Source organism: Pteropus alecto, unplaced genomic scaffold (assembly GCF_000325575.1).
Source record: "Pteropus alecto unplaced genomic scaffold, ASM32557v1 scaffold155, whole genome shotgun sequence".
In the NCBI taxonomy this organism is placed as follows: Eukaryota; Metazoa; Chordata; class Mammalia; order Chiroptera; family Pteropodidae; genus Pteropus; species Pteropus alecto.
Window position 1 is genome coordinate 13,901,721 of NW_006438113.1, and position 18,243 is coordinate 13,919,963.

At 48.4% G+C, this 18,243-nt stretch overlaps 1 protein-coding gene across 1 annotated transcript in view; it reads right to left on the reverse strand.

Moving 5' to 3' along the window:
* COL13A1 (collagen type XIII alpha 1 chain) overlaps positions 1 to 18,243 on the reverse strand; it is a 182,371-nt gene that overhangs the window by 117,285 nt on the left and 46,843 nt on the right. The window contains exon 4 of the mRNA XM_015592180.1: positions 14,325 to 14,332. Within this exon, the coding sequence (XP_015447666.1) occupies positions 14,325 to 14,332 (8 nt within the window). The remainder of the gene's footprint in view (positions 1 to 14,324; positions 14,333 to 18,243) is intronic.

The following is an 18,243-nucleotide window of genomic DNA, read 5'->3' on the forward strand; positions in this document are numbered from 1 at the left end:
GTCCTTGCGCCCACAGGAACCTGGGTCTTCCAACTGGAGTACAGAGCCGCCCCAGGGGGTGCCCCTGAGACATACTCAGAGGGCAGCAGACAGGCATCGCCACCAGTCGCTGTCTCCCTGTCTCTCACCTCTGGCCCATGACATTCCTTCTTTGCAGAAGCAAAGCAAACAGGACGGGGAAGTGATCCCACCTGCCCACCCCCACCCCCACCCCGGCCAGCTTCCCATCTACTCCTCGTCCCTCCATGCGGTTTCAGTCACAGCTGGAGGATTCGGGATTCTTCTGTGTTCGGCTGAGAAGTGGGAAAGAATGCTACCTGGGGAAGCTACCTGGGTTCCTCCCTATCACTCCATGCTGGTGGTGGCCAGGCCGGCAGGAATTGTGAGGAGATTCAGATTCAACCCCCTCATTAGCTTCTGTGCCGTAGAGCCCAAGGAGCGACAGTGCCCTCTCTGGCTGGGAACAGCTCTGGGGTGAGGTCAGCAGAAACCAAGAGAACACTACATGCGTGGTGAGGGCAGGCCCTCCAGTCAGGCAGGGACCCAGAGCCGAGCTACTGGGTTAGCCTAGCAGCTTGGCTGTGGGGAGAGGTGTGTGGGGGAGGTCCTGGGAGTGGGGGAGGTGAGAACTCTTTTTGGCTTCGTCAGAAAAGAAGGGGAAAACTAGCCCATTTCCAGCAGGTGGTCTGTGGAAGTTTCCTATGGCAGAGTTTATTTTGGAAGATTGATGACAGGAATTGAGATCTGACATCCAAAACATGCCATGATAAATCATCCTTCTCTTTCAGGGAATGACATGATTTTCCTCTCTCTCTGTAACTCAGCAGGCAGGGAGCTGGGCAGCATCGTCAGCACAGGTTTCAATGCCCCTCTTGGGACACAGATAGAAGAATAAATAAAGTCTTATTACAGACTGGGCCGGCTGCTCTCACAGGTAGATTGAGAGAAAAAAAAAAACTATGGAAATGTCTTCTCCAAGAAAGCAATGAAATGGGGCTTCTTTCAGTAACCTTGAGAAAGATCTGATGCTGAGGGCTGGGCCCTTTCAACTCCAGGCCCCAGCTGCCCCTGTGACCTCTGGGTCTTTTGTTGGGATATCAAATGCTGTCTTCAAGAAGACATGCTCCTGTTCTCTGGATCCATTACTTTGGGGGCCAGTCTCCTTGCCTGCTTCTCAGGTTCTCTGCAAATGACTTGGCTCCCAGCCCCACCCTGGGCTTTAGGGCGAGGCCAGGGACAGGAACCTGACACGCTACCTATAATTCGTGTAGTCTCCTAATCTAACCTATTGACATTGCTGTCTTAACAACAACAACAACAACAACAACAACAATAACTTGTGTAGTCTCCTAATCTAACCTATTGACATTGCTTTCTTAACAACAACAACAACAACAACAATAACAACCACCACAACCTGCCCAAAGTGACTTGGCTAGAGTGGAGCTGTCCACACAGCGATGTGGACATCACATCCTCGGGAGCAGTCCACACTTAGAGCCGCTCACTGCCCTGTTTACTGAATGGGCAGGAGACCTTTCAAGGACCAAAAGTGAGCAGAGATTATCTCTTTCTTTCTAATACCTGGTGCTTCTTTGACTCTAGTTCTTTGGGGGACAAAGGAGCTGGGCTAACAATGGGCAAGCCAGCCTTTCAGATTGAAATTGGGACCTGCTTCGCGGGGACAGCCATTGTCTGGCCCTGGAGGGATGCAGAGGTGGGCGGAAAGCAAAACGGCAGCCCTTTTTCCCATGTCAACATTCTGGAGGGACCCTGCCGATTTTTCCAGAGGGTGTAGTGCTCCCCTGGAAGACAGCACGGCCAGATATCAGTTCTCCCACCCAGGGCCCGGTTACCAGCAGAGAGCAAAACCTTTCAGATGTGTGAGAGCAGGCTGCGGCTGGAGTTACTTACAGGAGGTCCTGAAAGAGAGAGAGAAAATGCGAGGGTCAGTGTCACTGATGCGAGTATGAGGTGGGGTGCGGGGTGGGGGAATGCCTTAGAAGAAGCGTCCAAGAATTCTTCGGCTGGTCTTCGAAGTTTGTGTTTTCCTGGCCCACTTTCACTAGTATAATCTCTTCTCCCTTTATTTCATCTCCAAATTTTCATCATTGGATGAGAAATCCAGAGGTCTGGGCCCCAGGCGCAGCCCTGCTGGGGCCCTAACTTCCCAAGCAGTCTCTTCCATGCCTCAGCTTCCCAACCCACAAAGGGGGCCCTTCGAGATGTGCCCCAACGCATGTACACAGTTGCTTTGAGGAACACAGGTCAGCGGGCATCAAGGCACATTGCAAAAGGTCAAAAGCGTAACTGAACCTAAAGAGACCATGATTATTAGCAAGCTTGCTGTCCTCTCCACGCTTCCATGAAATACAAGGAAAACAAGCAGGAAGCAGGGGCAGAAGGTTTCTCATTTGGTCCCCTGCCTGATGTATATCGGTCTGTCCTGGTTTCTATTAAGCTGTGAGTCAGGCGGTTCTGCCCTCCTGGGTCTGCTGCCCGCTAAACTTTTTCTCACCGCCCACCTCTGTGCTCCAGCCCCACCTCTCCTCCCATCCTCCCCTCTCTCCTCCCCTCTCCTCCCCTCCCCTCTCCTCTCACCTAGTTATGTCCACTCACCCTCCTACCTCCCAAAGGGTTCAGCAATGGCCCTATCTCATTACTGACAATGGCCATGAATTACAAATTCAAATGCTCTGAAGAAGGGGGCAGGACGATGGGTGGGGAGGGAAGGTAAAGAAAAGTAGCAGCAGAAAGATGGTGAACTAGAAGGCATTTCTGCAGCACATGAGTCATGAGACCCCCAAGGCCTGTGGGATTCCCAGCTGGGCCTGGTGAGTCTGCCCAGCCCCTGGTGACCTGGCTACGTTAACACAGCTGCTACTCCTGTGGCTTCTTTTATGCTTGGCCAATAAAGACTCCTTGTGTTTCCCCCTGCTCCTCACATTCCCAAGGCCAGCTTCTTTCTCTCCACCTTCATCAATTGGCCAGCTTTTCTGTCCTGGTCCCCATCCAGGAGGAAAAAGCCTCTTTCATGCTGGCCTCTGTCAAGCCATCATGTTAAGGGGGAACAAAATGTTTTAAATTAAAAATAATAATAATAATAATAAGTCAAGAGGTATAGTGACTGGGTGAGGCAGCCCCAGGGTTTTAGTAATAGCTGGAGGGAAGGAGGTTGAAGGAGGAGGGGAGCATCTGGGACCTATTAGGCTGAGGGGCAGGGGAATGTCACCCAGAATCTGAAAATATCTCCGGAGTACAGTTGGCCAGAGGGGCCAGCTGGCTAGGAAGTCTGTGCCTCCTGGCTGGGGTACGTGTTCTCTTGAGAAGCAGGCCGATGACAAAGTTTGACCCACAGTAATTTTGGGATGGTTTAGCCACATGGATGGCAGATGCCCTATACCCTCGAGGCCCAACAGGCGCTGGATCCGAGTGCTGCAGGCTCTGGGGGAGTCCCTGGTGATGGAGCTACTCCGGTGACCACCTGCCTGCTGTTAGCAGGCAGCTGACATGGGACTCGGCACTCAGCCAGGTCCCATGAGAGCCATTTGCTTGGCCCGTGACTAACTGACATAAATTCCACTGAAGATTTCAAAAGTTTTTATATCAGCACCACCACCATCATCACTGCACATACCTTTATGGTCCTTACTACGTGACAGGCACGATTCTAAGTGTTTTCTGTTAGAGAGAAAATTCTATCATCCTCACCCTGCAGATGAAGAAACTAAGGCACAGAAAGGCTGAGTTACTCCGCTAAGGCCCTTCATTATAGTACCTCGCCCTACACCTCTCACTCAGAAAGCAACTCCCTCCACCCCAAATCGCTCATAGTCCCATTCTCTTTCCACACCTCTCCCTGGCTCCTCTTTCTAGACCCAACATGCCCATCTCTCTTTTCTGGGCTCCTTTATCTGATGCAAGGGAATTTGGCTCTGTCAAGCTCTTCCAGGCTCTCATCCCCCAACCCGTCCTTACAGACTTCAGCAAAGTTAAAGCACTTATTTGTCAGTTGATTCTGTACCTTAGGAAAAAGAAGAGAGATAGAGGAATCATAGAAAGAAAAGAAAGAAAGAAAGAAAGAAAGAAATCCTTACACAGACTTCAGCAAAGTTAAAGCACTTCAGTTGATTCTGTACCTCAGGAAAAAGAAGAGAGATAGGGGAATCATAAAAATAAAAAATGATTGAATGAATGAATGAATGAATGAATAAATAAATAAAAGACTTTTTTTATCGCGTTCCCCTGCCTGCCTTCAATGATGATTCTCAAAGGTCCTCCTGGGAAATCTTTAGGCCCCTGGAAAATCTCACTGCTGCCCCTGCTTTCATCAGACCCCTAGATTTGAGAGCAGATGCTTCACCTAACACTGCGTTCAATGCCCAGCAGTGCTAGGTGGCTGGGGAGGCGATGCCCTTGTGAAATCCAGCAGTGCCTTGATGTCACTGGTTGGTCTCCCACGTGAGCCACTCGGCTATGCTCAGTAACATGACTGTTGACTGACCTGTCACCCTGGCTAGGCATCAAAAGATATAACAGTCCCAAGCACTGCCAAGTCCCCATCGTACAGATGGGGAAACAGAGGCCCAGGGAGGGTAGTGACCATGAAGCATCACTGCATGGGTGGGTAACTGGGATAGGAGTAGAACCCAGGTCCCCGACTCCCCAGCCATAGGTCTTCCTAATGAACCACACTGTCTCTTGTGCCTGTGCGGTTGACCCTACAGAGTACAGCCCACACTGCCTCATCCTGAGGGAGGAGAACAACACTCGGACCCCACTCTGTGCCTACTATAGCAGGAAGATTGTCCCAGTCCCCTGGGGGAGCAGAGAAGCCTGCAGCAGGCTTCTGGGGGAGGGTCCATAGAAGCTGCCCAGGGTGTAAAAGTTCTGCCTGAGATTTTCCTCCCTCTGCCTGAGGTCAGTCACTCATCACCTAGGTGAGGACACTGCTGTCCTCTCCAGGGTTTGGCTGTCCTCCTCCAGGTAAGCAGCAATGGCCCTCCTAAATGGACATGTAGAAACGAACTCCTAGGGAGAATCCTGGGATGGTGTTCTGAGTCATGCCTTTCTTTATCCATTTTTGTATGTTCATTCATTCATTCATCTATTTAATAAACATTTAATGATCGCCTACCATGTCAGTCACTGTGTTGGGCTACGTCCACACAGAGATGAATAAGGCACGGCCACTGCCCTTTGAGGGAGGAAAACTTCATTTTTTAAGCACCTAATATCCTCCAGGCCCAATGCTAAGCTCTAGTGATACAGAGATGAATAACTCATTTCCTCCCATTGAGAAGTCAACAGTTTCCTATCTTAGAAAGCTGGAGAAATTCCAGAGAACTAAAACCAACAAAAAGATTTAAGGGAGAAAGGTATACTGCAGAAGGATTCATTCACTCAATCAATCAACATTTACTGATTGAGTGAAAGGTATACTGATTGAGTGAAGGATTCATTCACTCAATCAATCAACATTTACTGAGTACCTACTATGTGGCAGGAGTAATGCTAAGTACAGTCATTATAACAGCCTAATTAATCCTTACAACAACCAGGTGAGGTTGGCATTATCCTCGTCGTAGCACAGATGAGGAACCTGAGGCTTAAAGGGTAAGCAACCTGCCTAAGGTGGTCTCCCAGTCTTAAGTGGCAGCATCTGGGGTTTTTCTTTTTTCTTTTTCTAGGTTTAATTTTCATATAACAGAGGTGCGATTTAAACTAGGTCTCTCTTACCTAGAAGGCTGTGCTGTCCAGTTAGAGGTCATGAAGGACATCAGTGGTGGGAGGGGTATCCTAGCCCTTCTAATGGGGGCAGGTAAGGCCCCTCACCCTTCCCTGAGGGCTTGGCCCTGCCCAGACCCTGCATCCAGTCCTGGTCCTAGATATGAAAGTAAAGAGCGAGAGGCTGCACCCAGGTCAACGTCATATGAGCTGTGATCTGACCTACTTGACCGCTGGACTGCCAGCAGCTGGGGTCCTAGCCCTGACCCACGCCTCCTGGTGCCTGCTGCCAGGCTGCCTGCAGCTGACCACCTGCCACTTGGCTCTGCCACGTGCCGACCCACCCATTCTGCCAGGACAGATGCTCTGCGTCCCAGGCTTTTCTTGGAGCTGGGGTGACTAACAGTGCCTGTCATGCCCTATTTGCTGGAACAAAGATTCTCAGCTGGGGGTGATTTTTCCCCCCAGGAGATAGTTGGCAATATCTAGAGGCATTTTTGATTGTTACAACTGGGAGGCTGCTTCTGGTCTCTAGTGGGTAGAGGCCACAGATGCTGCTAAACATTCTACAATGAACAGGAAGATTCCTACAATAAAGCATTATCTGGCCCCAAATGTCAGTCTACTGGAGATGAGAAACCTTGCACTGGACTAATGGGACCAGTTCTGCTTCCAGGCTCTCTATGTGCCTATGGTCCTGGCCATGCTCCTGGGTGAAGGCCCCAGCCCTCGGTCAACCCCGTGGTTTGCAAAGTTTTAGGATCTTATTCTTCTAGAGGTTGATCTTTTATATCTCCCTCAAGACTTTGTTAGGACAAATAATAATTCATTTATTGAGCATGTATTCTGTGCCTGACACTATTCCAAGAACTTTACGTATCTTATTTCACTCAGTCCGCCCAATAACCCAATGAAGTGGCTATTTTTGTTATTTTTCCCATTCTACAGATGAAAATGCTGAGGCCCAGCGAGTTCAAGGCATGTGTTCACAGTCGCAGAGCTCATGCACAGTACTGGAACCCAGATCTGCCTGACACCATCGCAGCATGAATACACTTGGCATATCCTCTCCCAGGACCGTGGGGTTCCAAAGCTCAAAGGAGGCGAGGCACGCGTAGGAGAAGGAGGCGCACGTAGGGAGCAATCTCTGCGTTAAGGAGTGGTGAAGGAGGGAAGCATGTGCTGTTTCAAAAACCATCAAGAGAAATTCATCGGTGACAGGCATGATGGTCGGTGAATGGATAGCGAAAGAGCTTAGAGGCAGCCTCTGTCCTTTGAGGTTGACATCAAAGAGATCGAGCCCTTCTCCTTTACAGCCCTGTGGCAGGATCACTGATTTTAAAGGGAGGGCCAAGGCCAATTTCTGGGGCAGACATCTGGATCCTGTGTGCTGGGAGTGTTTCTGACAAATCATGCTTTTTGACTGACAGAGCACTTCCTCGAATCTTAGCTCAATGAGCTTCACCACAACTCAGCTCCCATTTTACAGATGAGGGTTCTGAGTCTCAGAAGGGATAAAACTTGCCTATGGTTCATGGCTGGTAAGTGATCATGAATCCTAGTCCAGTGCTCTTTCCAGAGCTTTGAGGGGAGGCAGGAGGCTTTACATTTCTTGGGAGAGATATAACGACTCAGATGGTGGTGTGTTAGAGCCATATTACCCTACAGTCTGTGTTCAGTGACCTCACATTGGCAGCTGGAAATCTGCCATGGTGGGAGTAGTCACATCACGGAAATTAACCAAAGCTATGAAGCAGTCCCACTCCCACCCCAAGAGCCAACTAGCTAGGAAGGGGTGAGGGTCAGCGCCTGGGGCAAGGAATACTTTTGAAGAAGGCTCTGGTGGGGTTAGTTTGAGCAGACCAGGGGGGAATACCCAGAGTTGAGGACACTGAGATGGGAGAGTCCCATTCCAACGACTACAGTTCCCCTCGCCCCAGATACTCACATACCCTATAACAGGGGGTGGGAGGCTGGGGAGGAGGGGTTGGGGCAAGGAAGCAGCCCTGAGGCTCTGGGAAGTGGCTGTAAGGGCTGCTGGCCAGCAGGAGGCCACAGGTGGGAAGGAGGAGACAGGACCTGGGGACCTGGCAGTATGGGGACCTGGCTGCAGGGGGCCCTGCCCAGGAGACTGAAGGCAATGCTTAGCCCCTGGCAGGTTGAACAATAGCTCAGACCAAAGATGGTCTCAGACTACACCTGTGTCCCTTCCCCAATGCCACATCAAGCAGTGGGACCGAAGGACCAAGTATTAAACAGGAAGTGGCTGAATTACTCTGGGTTATTTTTCTCACCCTTCAGCAGAGATGTGGGTTTGAAAACAAAGCTGAGTGCAATATTAGGAGGGTGAAGAAAATTGTGTCTTTGAACACAATATATGTCCCCTTCTTGTTCACTTCATAAGAGTTTATTATCATAAACATCTGCTCAATGCCAGCTATGTGCGGGCTGTTGCACTGGAGCCTGTCAAAGTCAGACACTGTCCCTGTTCTTGAGGGCTTCTTCTCTAGCTCAGGAGATGCCTCTACTGCAAGTGACACCCCTGACACTCTGTCCCTAGGCTTGAGCTTCTGATCAGCTTCTCTCCTGAGCAGGGCTCATCTGCTGGTCACCCCACTTACTGCCTCGCACAGATCTCCGGAATGAGACCAGGAACACCCAGAGTCAGACTGTGGCCCCCAGGCTGCCCCACCGGGGTTCAGGGCCCCTGACCTTGACTGCTGTCCAGATTAGAGCTGGGTTTGCTGCGGGTCTCAGAGTGATGCTGTCCTGTCTCCCTCAGGGCCTCCACCCGCCTGGGCTCCACTTCCCAGCAAACTCCTGCCTGGGGTGCTAAGTGACTGGATGGGGCCATCTCATTGATATTCAGCCCTTCTGCTTCTCAAGGCTCTTGTTTTACCTTTCCTTATCTGATCCACAAAACAACCCTGAAGGGTTGGAGCAGGTATCAGCAGCCCCATTCATCAGTGGGTGACAGAGAGACAGGCAGGGGAAGTGCTGCCCCAAACCTCCCAGGAAACGCCCAGCAGACTCTGGTCTGCTTTTCCAGCTCCCTCCCTGGGCAGCTCCCTGTCTGCAGACCTGGTCCCAGTGACTAGTGATTACATTGTAAGGGGCAAGTGGTCTTCATAAGAAACGACTGCCACCCCCAGTACTCAAGCCCCAAGCCAGGGTTTGCTTTCTTCCCTTGGTTGTCACCCGGGTCCCTGCAGTAGGACAAGCCTCCAAGGCACCACACTCCTGACCTTCTTCTGACACCGAGCCACCATATCCAATGTCCCTGTGGAAAGCCCTGCTTGGGGCAGCTCAAATGTAGTAACTCTGCTGGCAGAGCCCCACCAGGCAACTGCTGGTGAAGATGGGTGGCCAGGGGTCATAGCCCTGGTCAGACCAACACAGGACGTTACCCCTCAGAGGCCTGGGAGAGGCCAGGGCTTCTTGGTCTTATCTTTACAACCAGGTCTGTACCTCCCAAGGTGGGGCGTCTTTTAAATTCACATTTCTTGACAACCCATTATGGGGCTGGCATCCCAAGTCTTGCCTCATCATTGTCCTAAACACTAACATTTACTGAGTGAGTACCTACTAACCTCCCACAAGAGCTGAGCATGTTGTACATCATCTTACTTACTCTTCACAGTAGTCCTATGAGGTAATACTACTATTATCCACACCTAGCAGATGAGAAAACTGAGGCAGAGAGGTCAAGTTACTGGCCCATGGTTGTACAGCTGGAACCGGGCATGCCCATAGCCTCAAAGTTATGCATTATCTCACTGAACAGCCACAACAACCCTGACAGGCAGATTCAGTGCTATTATTGCTCCATTGTACAGATGGGGTTCTTGCGGCACAGAGAAGTAATTCAAGGTCACACAGCTGGTAAATGGCTAGGCTGGTATTTGGAATCAACTATACCCTAAAGCTTTCCTTTTTAACCCCTACATTTATTGCTTCAGCTGTGAGAGCAAATAAGTCAACAAGACTTAAGTGGTGGGGTGAGAGGTTTGGGCTGTTGAAGAAAATCTACACTGAGTTCCTTCTAGTTCCTTTGAAGACTATGTGGCCTCATCTACCTAACTTTGGACCACTCCCCTCTCTTTCTTAAAGTGGTTTCCTGAGTGCCCCACGCTGAGGGCTGATGGCTAACCCCATCCAGACACTTCCTGTCTGAGCAGGAACTGCAACCTGTCACATGCAAGCACAGTTTCATGGTTCATCCCTTAACAGTAATGACATAAAAACCTGACTTAACAACTTGGACCTTTTGCTTATCAAACTGGATTTCTGTCCAGAATCCTGGGTAAGAGCATTGACTTTGGAGCCAAAAGCCACAGGTTTAAATCCCAACTTTGCTACTTGTTAGCTATGTGACCTTGGGCAAGTCACTTAACCTCTCTGAGTTCCAGTGTCTTTTTCTGTAAAACGGGGTAATGACAGTATCTACCTCATTGGATTTTGAGGCATAAATGAGAGAATACAGGTAAAAGGTTTAGCACCGTTCCTGGCTTAGAGTAAGCACTTAATAAATAATAGCTAGGACAATTCTTGTGGTTATGAGGTTGGAAATAATGACACCCTATCCTAGAAAGATATACCTTTCTCTGTGTTCTAAGCTAAAGAACAGCTAACACCTAGAGAGTTCTTTCCATGTGCCAAGCCCCATTCTTAATGTTTTATAGATATGACCAAATTCAATCCTTACAAGCCTTACGAGATGGACCCTTTTGTTATCCCGATTTCACAGATGAGAAAACTGAGGTACAGAGAGAGGTGGTGTCTCCAGCTTGGAGTCACAGGCTGGTGAGGGGCAGGTTGACACCAGGGGCCAGGCTTTTAGCTCCCTTGCTGTACTGCTTCTCAGATGAGCCCCTGAAACCCTGGAAACTATGAAAAAACAAACAGGCAGGGGTCAGGCTGAGTTGAGATAAGCAGAGCAGGATAGAAGGGGCTGGGTGACAACTGAATAAAATAGTACAGATGAAAATCGCCAGCTTTGAACTGTTGGGACAAATTACGCATTTTCTTGCTTCCTTAGGCCCCGACACTTCCAGGTTGGAGGTCAGAATCAGAAGTCCTGAGGGAGGAAATCTCAGGGGTCGGTCTTGCTGGTGGAGATTTCAGGCCTGATTCGCAGATTCAGGCCAAGGGCAGGCATTGTTCTCTGGCCCCAGTTTCCTGGAACAGCCTCCAGCACAGGGCAGAGGGGCCTGGCTGCCCAATCCATACATGAGCTGTGGCTGGGGAATTCTGATAGGTTCTCTGTCAAGTTGCCCCCTGTGTCATTAAGGTAGAAATCAATCAGGGCCTGGGTGCCCATCAGACTCTGCCTGTTCTGACCCCTTGAATCCATTCTGATAAGGATCTGCAGTCTCACTTGAACTTGTCACCCTTGACTGAATGTCCAAGAAGCAGTTGAGATGCTCCCACAGGCCCTGGAGATATCTCCCAAGGAGAGTTATTTCCTGGCCCACTTCCACCCCTCCCCTCAGGACCTTCCCAGGAAGTAAGCAGTTGAGCAAGTAGTGCTCTTTTGTCGCATCCAAAAGGCACAAAGAATTCTCCAGCAAAGGTTGAGCAATTACTCTGCAGCCCCAAACCACCTCCTCCAGGCACTTGGCTTTGATTTACTACAATCCCATGGTACCATGCTCAATGCTCTCCCAAGCCCTCTAAATATGCAGTAAGTGATGGTTCTAATTTCTATGTACAGATGCAATTTCATGTTTGTTTTTGTTTTTGTTTTTTGTTTCTTACCTTCTTTTCTGTTAGATTGTAAGATTTCTGGTCAATGTGATCATTTATTCTTTAGGCACCACTCCAAGAGCAGCTGAGAGAGATTAGGTGCTGCAAACTCCAGTGCTTATAATGAGCTAAGCAAGTATCATAACCAAATGAAGTAGGCCAGGTATAGATCAATAGGGAGTGGTAGAGTCTGTGGCAAAATGCTAAGGACTTGCTTGTGTCTAAAATGGAGTTATCATCTATCAACCCCAACCAATTACTGCCAGGTGGGGATGAAGGCCCATTATTGTCAGATCTTAAAAAAAAAAAAAAAAAAAAGACAAAAATTTGGCTATTTCGCGTAAAATCTTCTGATTTCTAAATGTTGATATTAATTTAAGAAAATTTAAAAACAAGCCAAACGAAGCTGCATTTGTTCCTCAAACTGCTAATTCACGATACATAATCTCTAGGAAGCTTCCAGGCCTGATCTGTTCCAATTCTGCAGCTTAGAACTGCTGGCCCAGAATGTGTACTCAGAAAGTCCTTGCTGAATACATGAATGAGTATTCATGGGGTGGTTCCACTGGCTATCACCTAAATTAAAGATCTGTGAAAAAACAATGTCATAACAGTGTTTAGAAGCTGAACTTGTGTTTGAGAGTCAGCTTTAACCAAGTGTGGAATTATTTGGTTATGCCATCTTCAAGAGTATTTACATCTTTCCCTTTTTGCCTCCCTCCTTCCACTGAACGTGGAAGCCCAGAGGTAAAGATGCACGCTGTACAAGGCCAAAGCCTAAGGATGTCAGAGAGTTAGAAAGCTGAGTTTACTAAGCCCTGTGAAGCAGTGATTGGGAGTAACTGATAATTAGTGAGGTACTTCATTATCCCTGGGTATCAATTTTTCTTAAATCTTATTTAAATTGTACACAGTTAGGAATATATACCATGATTAGTAATTAATAAATGCTAATGCTTGGTTATAATATGGAGTGTTTTATAATAGCATAATCAAGTGAAAAGTTTTCTTGTTTTTGTTTTTCAATTAATCATGTCTAAAGCAGCTATCTTATTTGTCCTCAAGGCCGTGGTTAAGGCATGCTTATGTAAATGTGGGCCAGGGAGCCATAAAGGAATATACAGCCCATAGATGGTAGCCTAGCAATTCCATATGGGCCTTCTTCCACACCACCTGCCTAAATCACTCCACCTGCCTGAATGACACCACCTACCTGAATGGAACTACGAAGCTCCCCTGAACCTCACCGTGTCCAGGATAACAGCTATCATGTGTCAGGCACTAGACTGGGCACTTTCTATTTACTATTTCTAATCTTCATAACACAACTTATCTGCAAGTATTCTAATTTTCAGATGAAAACTCCAAGGTCCAATAAGATCGAGTAGATTGTCCAAGGTCAATAATAAATGATGGAACTGGGATTATCACCTGGGTCCATCGGACTGCAAAGTGCACCCCCTTTCCACATCAGCATGCTTCCTGGAGAACTGGGTGCATCCACCCATCCTTACACAGAACAAAGTTATGAAGTACCCAGGATTCTCCAGGAAAGCACTGGTAGGGTTGAGAGGAAATTCTAGGTGTCAGAGCTCTACTTTTAATACCAGACTACTCTGGGATAGCAAATACCTGGGACCTGTATCATTACTCTTTTACCCAGGGTCCATGGCATATATAACTAATCTATTTCAGTGCTACTTCTTGTACTTTTGGCAGCCACAAACAATCACTCAGAGCTGACACCTGTGAGGAAACATATTTGCCATCCTTGGCCAGGGTCTTAGCGTAAGTTAAAGAATTTTCATAACTGAGGATGTAGAAATTCTAACCAGCGTCTGGTGGCAAGCAGAGATAGATGGAAATCACTATCTTTTGAACCGAGAGAGCTTTAAACATATATTAGGAGAAGGGGAAGAAGGAAAAGGAAAGGATGATGTTTGGTTCTGTATTTTAAATACCAGCCCAGACAGGCCGGGGGCAGGGCTGGCCTGCATGGCTCGTGTGTGACCTCATGAGTACGTGTTGGGGCTCTGGGGTCCTGGGGTGAACAAGGAGCCAGAGAACTGGATACATTTCAGTTGAGAATAGTGAAAACACTTTGGATCTTATATTTGGCTTTGCTTTCTAAAAAGAGTTTGTTTTTCCTGGCATTTATTTATTGTTAAAACAGCTCTTTAAGAACATTAAAGGACATTTTGTGAAGGAAACAGATCATCCCTAATCCCCCAGCCCCCTGCTCTCACACAACTGTTTCCATTTCTCTTTTCCTCTCTGATCCTGGTCCACATGCATACCTAAGTTCGCAGAATTAAAATTAGCATGCCTGTACGCAGCCTTCAAAATGACAGTTTTTAAATGGCTGTGCAATATACTGTGATTTAGCTATTTGTTGGTTACTAGATCTGGAAGTTTCCATGTTTTTTATATATTATGTGACAATGAATATCTGTGCATTTAGATTATTTTCTTAGGCTAAAGAAGGAGGACTATTGAGTCAACATAAAATCTTTGATGAACAGTTATGACTTTTTGCACTTGCTTTTGACCTTGCATGAATAAACTTGAGAGTTTCCGAGCACTGCACTTTAGCTGTGAGGTTAAGAAGCTTGCTCCAGATCACCCAGCAGAGAAGAGGCCTCATTGGGACTAGCACTTGTGTTTTAGGCTGCTTGTCCAAAGCTCCTTCACACCTATAAGCCTGGGGTGCAGAGGGAAGGGCAGGGGTGGGAGTGGGGAGCTGCACACAGGAGGTGGTGAACTGTGGAGCCTACAGGAAATGGGGACGGCAACATCAAGAGGACACGAAGCCTCTGCCAGAGACCCCTCCTCATGGAATGTCCCTTCCCGACTGGAGGCCCTGCCTGACTTTTTAATTAGGAGAAGATGCTGTTTAGTGGGGGCGGGGCACCCTGGGGTGACCAGGCTACGTTATCAGGTGCTGATTCACATGAAGGAGCTTATAGCAGAGAAGGCCCTCCCCACTGCAGTTCTGCAGAGCCCCTACACCCCACCCCCCTGCAGCTGGACAGCCCGAGGCAGTGCAGGGGGTGTGGGAGCTCTCTACAGAGGAAAAGCCTGGGTGGTCTCCAAAGCTCTGGTCCCTTTCTGCCCAGAGGACCAGGAAAGCACAATAAACACAGGCCTAGCAGCCCCTGCTCCTGCCCCAGCCCCTGGCCTAGCCCCTGCCTCAGCCGCAGCCCAGCTCCAGCCCCTGCCCATGGTCCAGCTCCAGCCCCAGCCCAGCTCTACCCAACACACTCCGCAGCCCCAGCCCAGGCCCAGCCTTGGCTCTGGAGAGCCCACCTTGGCCTAGAACCTCACTTCACTGCCAATTTAGCGGAGTGGGCCAGTTTAGCTCAGTATAGCCCACTCCTCTTCCCATCCTAGCCCACCAGGATCAAGTGGGTGCAACTACAGGCCACATTGAGCATTCCCACTGGCCCTTGCCCCAAGTCCACTATTCTAGCTTGGGGTTCCACAGAGCTGCAAGGCCAGTGCCCATATCCAGGACTGGGCCCACACTAGCTCGGCCTCCCCACCTAGCAGAATCCTAGATAGTCAATGGTTAACTTATGGAGCCCTTGTTTTATGTGTCTGGCACTGTCCCAGGATGGTGCTGAGGCTACAGAGGTGAAAAAGACAGAGTGTGCGCTGGTGTGTGACCTTAGACAAATCAGCCTCTGTGTTTCATTGTCCTCATCTGTAAAATGGGGGGAAAAAACAGTACCTACCTCGTAAGGTTGTTGTTGTGAGAATTAGATGAGATAATCTGTATGATATGCTTAAACTGGTAGCCGACATAGTAAATGCCATGTAAATATCAACTTTTATATTGCTATTATTCTTTCGAGTTGCAGGCAAGAGACAATAAACAGAAATAAATATGTGAGAAAACCTCAGGTATTGATAAATGCTATGAGGAGGCTAAAGTATACTGTAAAAATGTGAAGAAGGGGGCTGGAATTCGAGAAAATGCTTGAGTGGTAAAGGAAGGCCTTTCTGAGGAGATGATGTTGGAGTCAGAACTTAAAGAATGAGAACGAGCCAGTACGAGAGGATCCAAGGGATCATTATTCTACAGAATAATTCTACAGAAGCAACAGCACACGTAAAGGCCTCGAGGTAGGAACAAGTTTGGGTGTCTGGGAAACAGAAAAAAGGCCTATGTGGCTAGACCTGTGATGTCTAACGCAGTAGTCGCTAGCTACCTGTGGCCATCTATAAACTTATGTTAAATAAGAAATTCAGTACCTCAGTCTCGCTAGCCATACTTCAAGTATTCTAGAAACACATGTGGCTAGTGTCTATGGTATTGGATGGTACAGGTATAAAATATTTTCCTAACTGTAGAAAGTTCTCTTAAGCAGCTCTGCCCTAGAGTTTTAGGAGAAAAGAAGAGATTAATATGAGATGAGGTAGAAAAGGCAGGTGGGGCCAGAACTCAAAGGGTCTTAAAGGCCAGAGCAAGACTGGCATTTATCCTAAGTGCACTGGGAAACCTTTGGGGTGTCCAGACTCTAGCAAAATCATTTGGCTGGGGGAGGGGGGAGAGGAACTCTGATTCTCCTACTACTCTGAGCCTGAGGAATCCTCAGAAGTCAGAGCTGAAGGGGAACAGATGTGTTCCCTGAGTCTAACAAACCTACAAGTTCTGAAGAGTATATAGGAATGCCACAGAAACTTCCCCGGGCCTGAGGTTTTCCAGAGGGACCTGTGGTTCCCCTCAGTGAAGGCAGAAGTGGAGCTCCTTGTCCTGAGGCCATTGGCCCATGTCGTGGCCACCTGTAGGAAGGCCTCGTGGTGGGTGCTGTGCCCCTAGATTTCCCCTCAGGAGATGAAGGACTGAATCCCCCAGACTCTGAAAGTGCTGCCCGCACACAGCTTCCACTGTCAGTTCTCGTCAGGAATTGCCTTAAATAGAACCACCTTGTCCAAGGGCCACCTTCGTGGTCTGGCCTCGAGCCCAACTCGGGACAGCTCTGAAGAGCCACTCCAGTGCCAGAGCTACCTGTAGGATTGGCCAAGGCCTTCCTTGAAACCGCATCACATATCAACTTCTGCCTTTGCCCACTCCTGCTTCCTTTCCTTCCCTTCCCACATTTCAAAGTCACCTTCCCAGGGTACCCCATCCTGTAGCATCACAGAACAATCTGTCCTCTTGCCCACCATTAAGAGACAATCAAGGAGTCAGGGATAACATAGTCACCATGATGACAGCACTAAGTCAAGCACCATCTTGACCAGAAGGAAGCTTCTTCCAAGTGGGGGTGGCCTAGAAGATCCCACAGGGCTCCCACATTGGACGTGCCCTGTGAGGTAAGAAATGTTATTTATTGAGTGCCCCCTGGCCATGCAGTTTATACATGTGGTCCCAGGTCCCTTCACCAGGCTTTTAAGAGCAAGATTGTAATCCTCATTCTACTGGAAGCAAAGCCTGGGCTTCGAGAAGGTCCATAATGAGCCCGATTTCACACAGTTCCCAAATGCCAAAACTGGGATTTGAACCCAGATCTGGTTGATTCCAGAACCCACTTTTTTGCCTATACTGTGCTGTGCAGCCTAAACTCAGAGTTCTAAGCTCAAGAATTTCATGAGTTAATGCACAAATCCATTTTAAAGAATGTGGACATTTGGATCTCATCTTGCGTTTCCTGTAGTCAAGAACCAAAGTGACACTCTCCATCTACCCTACCTCCTCGAATCCCCCCAGAGGGGACTTTATGGTGTAGCCATAGCTACCATCTAATGTCTGTCACAGTCGCTACTTTTCCAGCCTCTACAAATACTGCTTTGATGTGCTGACAGCCCCTCATGAGGACAGTGGCTAATAAAACATTCAGCAGAATCCAGGCTGGTCAACTCAAGCTACTCTCCTGACCTGTGACTCAGTCAGGAGCTGGCTGGGGACCACTGTATCTCCCAGGCACTGGGATGGGACAATTCAGGGGAGCTGACATCCCCGAGGCAGCTCACCATGGGTAAGGCCTGAAAAGAGGCCAGCAGATGGGAAAAAAACACCCATGAGAGTCACTCGGGGTTGACAATGGTGACTTGCCCTGAAGACAGGTTGAAGTAGCCTGGGAGGATAGCAGGGCATACCATCCTTGTCACCAACCCCTGAATACTATATAAGACTATGCAGCTGGCTTCTGAAGAAACAGATCCCAGGGTCAGAAAGTCCTGCAGAGTTGGGGCTGGGGGAAGGCTGGGGGAGAGCTGGGGGCATGATCAAAAGGAGATGTGAAAAAAAGACAAATGACATCCTTTCCTCTTATTAAAAATAAATAAGAATAGAAACATGTCATCATGCAAGAATAATCTTGCAACTCTTCCCAAAGGCAGGGCTGCTGAGCCAGGTCTGACGGTGGCCCCCATGGTGAGGTGGAGGGAAGTGAGAAGAGTGGCATCGCTGCCTAGGGCCCCGAGAACTCGTGCCTGGCCCCCGCCTGCCCTCCCAGAGGAAGTGGGAAAGGGATTCGAGGAGAGAGTAGACCCATCTGGTCTCTGGTGGCCCCAGAGATTGGGGCTGAGTCCTGGAAGTAACCTGTCGATTTAGGGTCAGAAACCTGTTTTTTTTTTTTTTTTTTTTTTAATAAGCATTGTGATTTAAGAGTCTTTTGTTATTTTTTATCTTGAAATCTATTTTGTCAGGTATAAATACAACTACACCCACTTTTCTCTGAATATCAATATGCTTGGAGTATCATTTTCTATCTCTAAAAGGGTCATTTTTATTGTTGTAGTAAGAACACATAAGATCTACCCTAT